This window comes from Penaeus vannamei, chromosome 29 (assembly GCF_042767895.1).
Source record: "Penaeus vannamei isolate JL-2024 chromosome 29, ASM4276789v1, whole genome shotgun sequence".
NCBI classification, from domain to species: domain Eukaryota; kingdom Metazoa; phylum Arthropoda; class Malacostraca; order Decapoda; family Penaeidae; genus Penaeus; species Penaeus vannamei.
Window position 1 is genome coordinate 1,429,077 of NC_091577.1, and position 7,229 is coordinate 1,436,305.

Consider the following 7,229-nt stretch of genomic DNA (forward strand, 5'->3'; position numbering starts at 1 on the left):
TTCGTTTTATAATCATATATTATTCATAAGTAAAACTTTTTATTCCCATAATCTCCATTATCTCCGTTCGTTTTCAGTTAATTTCAATTTCTTTGAATATGATTTTAAGAAAATTACAGAATCAGATACCGTGAAAAAAATATTTATCTGAAAAGATATTAAGCGGAGTTCCTGGCCAACGGCCGCATTCGAAGGATCGTGACCAGTACGGTACGCGACCGACGCCGTTGCCATGGTGACGGTACACCGCTTGACTTAGCAAGCGCAAGTCAAGCCATCTACGGAGGTCGCTTGAGAAAGCAAGCGAAAGGCTTGAGTTAGCAAGAAAAACGCTTGAGTTTTCAGGCAAGAACTTTCCCTGCTTAAAACGCTTTAAGATAAGTAGCTTGTCTTGACATTGTTAAGTGCTGGGGATTTATGAAAGCCTTTGGAATGTAGATAGATGATAGGGGATAAAGTTGTATGAAGATTATTCTTCTACCTTTTGTTCTTAATACCAAAGTAATCATGAAAAGATACGAGAAATGTCAACTACCATTATTTCGGGAGTATACTTATTTACATGTGAAAGCTCTAGAACACGCATTTATAGTCTGAAATAAACATATTATGGCTCATTATGTAGATAGATAAAAGACAGGGGAATGTTTTGGACAGTTTTTAAAAAAAATTCCTCTGCTTCTTGTAAAAGTGACATATATGTAAAAAAAAAAAATAATAATAAAAATAAAAAACACTTCTAGATAAAATATTCCCCTAAAATAAACAAACTTGAAATTGAACAAAGTATCTACATCAACACGTTTAGGATGAATTTGTAGAAAAAAAAAGATCAGAATGCTTGTTTTTTAATTTTCAAGCTTTGGTCAATTTTTAAAAAATAATAATAATTTCTTGTTTTTTTTTTTACTATAACTCAAAAAGCTTTTGGCGATTGAAAAGGAATAGTCGTTTCAGCTGAGAATCTCCCAAACAGGCACAAGCATATGGGGTGGAGAGGACGTGTACGCATGCGACACCCTGGACACCATGTACGTCCGTGAATGTGCTCGGAGGCAGGGTCACTCGCTGGAACTTCTGCGCACCTTGACATCGGAGATCCCACCTGGCGAGCACCTGGGACTCTCTCATCCAGTGTCCCTCAGCATGTGCAAAGGTTAGGGATAGGGGAGGAATAGTATGTTGATTAACTGTGTACATTTTTTTCTTTTTTTTTTTTTTTCTTTTTTTTTTTTTTCTTTTTTCTTCTCTTCTCTTCTCTTCTCTTCTCTTCTCTTCTCTTCTCTTCTCTTCTCTTCTCTTCTCTTCTCTTCTCTTCTCTTCTCTTCTCTTCTCTTCTCTTCTCTTCTCTTCTCTTCTCTTCTCTTCTCTTCTCTTCTCTTCTCTTCTCTTCTCTTCTCTTCTCTTCTCTTCTCTTCTCTTCTCTTCTCTTCTCTTCTCTTCTCTTCTCTTCTCTTCTCTTCTCTTCTCCTCCTCCTCCTCCTCCTCCTCCTCCTCCTTCTTCTCCTTCTCCTTCTCCTTCTCCTTCTCCTTCTCCTTCTCCTTCTTCTTCTCCTTCTTCTCCTTCTTCTCCTTCTTCTCCTTCTGCTCCTTCTGCTCCTTCTGCTCCTTCTGCTCCTTCTGCTCCTTCTGCTCCTTCTGCTCCTTCTGCTCCTTCTGCTCCTTCTGCTCCTTCTGCTCCTTCTGCTCCTTCTGCTCCTTCTGCTCCTTCTGCTCCTTCTGCTCCTTCTTCTCCTTCTTCTCCTTCTTCTCCTTCTTCTCCTTCTTCTCCTTCTTCTCCTTCTTCTCCTTCTTCTCCTTCTTCTCCTTCTTCTCCTTCTTCTCCTTCTTCCTCCTCCTCCTCCTCCTCCTCCTCCTCCTCCTCCTCCTCCTCCTCCTCCTCCTCCTCCTCCTCCTCCTCCTCCTCCTCCTCCTCCTCCTCCTTCTCTCTCTCTCTCTCTCTCTCTCTCTCTCTCTCTCTCTCTCTCTCTCTCTCTCAAGTTACAGGTCACTGATATTTGTGTCTTTGTTTGAAAAAAGTTTTGTGCGTATATCTTACTTGAACATTGTTGTAATATTTTAGGAATGATTTTCTGTAGGAAAAATCAATGAATAATACTGCTTATGTACGTAGGACTATAAAATGAAACTTTTTATCACTGAATTGTAATGAGTTAAAGTTCATATTTTCCTCATGTTTTTTTATTCATTGCAGTACTGCTGAAGTTCATCCAGGTGTACCCAGAGCTGCGAGACACATTATGGACACTGGATGAAGATGGGGAAGTGTCTGGCACAGTGACCCTCATGTTAGGTTCTCTGATGATGCGTGGGGCACTGCATGGGGCCGGGGCTCTCTCACAGCCCCCTGTACCTATGGAAGAGGCCCAACAGCCAATGGAGCAAGCAGACCAACCCATGGAACAGTCCAACACTCAGCAGGAGCAGCAGCAGGCCTCTCAGCAGAAATCTGAGGCTGATCAGCAGCAGGAGTCTGAACCATGTGATACATCTTAGAAGACAGCTGACTCCTGCTTAAAATGTTGGTGGAAGGTTTTTCAAAAAACAACATTGGACTAGCTATTATTTATTCAATTTTAAAAGTTTAGAAGCAATGAGTTAAATATTTATACATGATAGGATTTAAAAGATGTTGAAAATTTTATAAAAGAGTCTTTCAGAAACATTCTTAGAGGAAAATATATCAGACTTTTTATAATGCATTTGAGTTCTTTAACACAATAAGTCATTTGAATGAAAGAAATGTATGCATTGGCAATAGAGAGGAAGAGAAAAAATGTATGTTAGTATACACCATTCCTTGATATCATTTGCATGGTAATAGAATGTAATAGTATGCATGCATGAGTTTACACAGATGGTGTGCAGTGGTGTAGATGTACACGACATGAGCTGGCCTATGGAAAAGCTAAGGTAACTACTTTATGGACATTCTCCTTTTATAAAGTTTAGAAGCAGGAGCCAAAGAAATTGCTAATAGGAGTGTTGGTTTGGCAAGAGTGAGTTTATTCTTGGTTTGGCATTGTCATCTTGTTTCAGCTCAGGGTGTCACCTACACCATTGAACCTATTTTCTTTTGGGGTCTAATTGTATTTATGTGACTTAGGGATTTGGATGGTTTGGGAAGGTTCAGCAATAATGTATATCATGAACTATTTCATTTAATTCATAAATATTTTATTTTTAAAAAGAAGGTTTGGATTTCACATCCTCCTAATTGTGGGGTGAAATGAAGTCTTTGTATGTGAGAACGATGTTCCCAGAAGGCTGCTTAGAGTTACTCAGGGTAGATATGGCTGATATAGGTCATGGTACAAATTGCAAATTGTCTTTTGTTATCATTTCTTCCTTTTTTCACTTCTCTCTGTTTTCACCCTTTTTTCATTATAAACAGGGTGGTCATTCTGACCATGGTACAAATTTGCAATAAATTGCTTAATTATGAAAGTTAATTGCTTTATACATTTGCTTTGTTCATGTTAATTATCTTGTTGTTACTTTTTAAAACAAATGATTCTAAAGTTAATTGCAATGACATCAGCTGGTGATAAAATGTGTGATTTTAGGAAAGCTGGGAACAGCATGGTTGTACTTGAGGATTAGGGTGATGGGCATCTTCTTTAGGTGTTACAAGTCATATATTTATAGGCAGAATTGCATGATTATTTATTAGACTAGGCTGTACGGGAGTATGGTGTCTCCTGAGGGGGCCGTCATTGGTGTCTGGCAAGGGTTTTAGAAAGGTATATCAAGGTGACTATATGATATTTGGGGATTTGGTAACCAGTCTTATATCCATACATAATGGAAAGTCCAAGGAGTATGCAAATGGTAGTCATGTTATTTTGTGGTCAAGAGTGTTAATGCACCAAATATTTTTACTTCATGGAATTACTGTTAGTGCCTGATTTATAAAGCAGTGAGATCATTATATTGCAAAAAAAATGAAGGATATAAGGACATTTTTTTTTTTTTTTAGATATTTGGTGTCAGCTATTTATTATTACTTGTTTTTGTCAAGAAAAACATATGGGCAATTAATATTAAGGCCATTATATAATGCAGCCAGGATAAAGAGATGGGAATTTTTAAAGATATAACAGAGGGTCATACTACATGTCCATATTCAAAACAGGTTGAAAACTTCAGTGAAATATAGCTTAATGGTTGTGACTATTTTTAAGGATCATTAAAAAGGCATATATAGAAAAATAGAAAAAATAGCAATTTGTGGGACATGTATAGGTGCTAATTTCCTTTGAAATGCGGCCTTTAATCTAGGTGCTGAAATCTTAATAAATCTATTTCAATGAGCTTGTGTCCTTCTGCCATGTGTCAGTCCAACAAATCTGCATTTGTTCTTTTATTTTCATGTGTTTATTAATTCTTTTGTTTTGTTGAACTTATTTGTTTATTTCTATTCCATTATTTTTGTTGTTGTTGCGGATATGCCTGAACCCACTCTGAATTTTTTTTTAATTTTTAGCCTAAATTTTTATATAAATGAAGTAATGATCCACTTTTCTTAACAGATCAAGAAGAAGATATATGAATGTATACTTATGCAGATTTATTGAGATGTACAACCCAGAAGATTAGTTAGCATTTTTGTTAAGTGCTCCAACACTTGCGTTTCAGTACGTCTGAACCGAGTTAGCAGCACAGTAGATTGTTGAAGAAAAGCTCCTGTAGTTTGGGCATGATGTAGACTGGTTAGATGCAGTTTATATATTGGGTTTATATGTGTGATTTAGATTTGTAGTTATTGTAGTACCATTCACTTCATTGTGATAATGGGAAAAAAAACATTAATTTATTGAGATGAGAGCAACGTACTGTATACTTTTGTTTCAGCTGGTCAATATATTGTTTTAGATATGAATATTTGATAATGGTGTAATGGTAGAATTCAAACCACAATGTGAAAGGCATGGGAACTGTATCAGTTCTTGGATTAAGAAATGAAATACTTGGAAGGTTTGACTGTTATATGATTATTGTCTTCCATAATTGGCTTCTGTTTGGCTCTTGCATGTTAGTATGTAATGGAGAATTCTACTATGTTATCCCATTTAGATTTTAGATATTTAGAGGTTTATATTATTTATAGTAATTATGAAAGCAAAGCATGTATTGTTATTGCATAACTAAACAAACAAGCTGTCTGAAGAGGAAAAAATTTATTTAGTTTTTAGTAGCACTGAAAATCATCAGGTGCATTTGCTGTTACAATTTAAAATTCATAGGAGCATAAATGTGTAAATTTGATTTTAAATGAATCATTGGAAGGACAGAGAAGCCTCACATTGACAGGTCAAACGTTAAAAAGAAATCAGTAACACATTAGTGAACAGAAGAACAATCAGCTATTAAATAATGCTAACTGTCATGGTTCCTATTTTGTGTACTTCTGTATCAGCATCATTATTCATGAAGAAGGTCACTGGAATGTCTAATAGCCAGTTTATATGAGAATATACAAATAATAACTAAAAGACTAAAGGAATTTATTGTATTTATTTGGAACAGCTGAAGTGGTCTCATTACCATCCAGTTTGCCTGTATTGTGATACCAAAACTTCAGGCAGTGTTTGGTTGAATAAAAAGAAACGAAAGAACAAAAAAAAAAATAATAATAATGTAATATTTGCACAATTTTCAGTAACAAGCCAATGTCAGTTGTAAAAAGAGCCAATATTAGTGTGTTGTCACAAAAGTATGATTAAGACATACCTTGTTGCTGTGTTCGACCACTTATCAGGCCAAGGATCATAAGTGGTTAGAGTATAGGCCTAATTCAAGCACATGTTAACAACCTTATTTGATGCAAGATGTTTTTTCAAATGGTTGTTAAATATCAAAACTGTGCCGAGATGGTGACAATCATATTGTAAAGATTATCATGTGTTGTTATTTATTTGTCTGTAGGGGTGTTTATCTTGGGTTTGTAACCTGTAGGTTCTTATTTCAGAAATGATTAACTTTGTTAAGAGTTATCTTCATTTGTGGCAACTAGAAATAAACAAGAAATGAAAATTAAAAGGTATTGCTAAAAATGGTTTCCAAGATTGGCCCCCTTTCTAGCATTACCAATATGTTAGATTGGTGAATTTACTGTTTCACTGAAAATGTAAAATTATATACTTCAAGCTGAGATATCTAGTTACATAGACATATCCCGAAAAATGATCTTGTTAATGGTAAAGTAGAAGAAAAGTGCAGAAAAAAGTAAGGTTCAGCATCTTATTTGCAAGCCATGAGTGAACTTTCTTCCTCTTTCTTTCTTTCTATCTCTCTCCATCCCTTCTTTCTTCTAGCCTGCTATACCACCTTCCCTTGCCATTCTTCTTTTTCTACCCATTCTCGCTTTTGATTTCTCAATATGGCAAAAATTATCAGGACTTGATTTCAAAGAAAAAGAAAAGTTTAAATAGGAGATCAATTTGATCCACAAATGGGTGTTTCCTCCATGAGTTCCACAGGTTCTTTTGATGATGCAATACAGTACATTACCGTCATTGAAACTCATTTTCCCTCTTGGGTGCCAATATCAGTTACAGGTACGTTATTTTATTTAAAAGTCTGCCATATTTTATTTTTATCTGATCAGTCTCTTTTTATGTGACAAGTAGGATAAATTGCAAGTAGTTATAATTTTGCTTATACATTTTTTACTGCTTGATCTTACTTGCACTTCTCAAACGAAGTGATTTTACCCGATGCTGCTTATACGTTTATATATATATATACATATCGTTGAGGTTTTTAATAGTGACTTGAAAAATGGCTTCTTAATTGTGTTGGTAAATTTCAATGCAGGCTTTTTTTTTTCTTTTTCTTTTTCCTTTTTTTATTATTATTGTTTTTTTTTGTAGTTAGAAAGTTGGGTTTACTTTTCCGTCTTGCTGGAAGTTGTTCCACAAGTGCGGTGACTTTGCTTTGCGAATATTTACTTTGTAAGCTGAATTATTGAGTTACCAATACATGATATGAAACATAAGGTGATTTTTATTATCCTTGCCAATATGTGAGATAACACCAATATTTTGTTTGAAAAAACTGCCATTTTTAGCCTATATTATAGAGAAATTTAGTAACTGGAGTTTGCCCTTGACAAACATTTTTTCATCTGTTTAACCCAGTGATGATGGGTGCCCCCAGTGCCATACTGTATTGACTGTCAGGGTCAACTGCTTGAAGAGAAAAATCAGACACCCAAGAAACATAAA

The 7,229-nt window shown here is 35.4% G+C and overlaps 1 protein-coding gene across 1 annotated transcript in view; it reads left to right on the plus strand.

Annotated features, from left to right (window-relative positions):
* Nucleotides 1-7,000, plus strand: part of LOC113819284 (protein FAM169B) — a 14,250-nt gene extending 7,250 nt beyond the window's left edge. The window contains exons 6-7 of the mRNA XM_027371525.2: nt 977-1,156; nt 2,195-7,000. Of these exons, the coding sequence (XP_027227326.1) occupies nt 977-1,156; nt 2,195-2,496 (482 nt within the window). The 3' untranslated portion in view covers nt 2,497-7,000. The remainder of the gene's footprint in view (nt 1-976; nt 1,157-2,194) is intronic.
* Nucleotides 7,001-7,229: the final 229 nt, after the last annotated feature.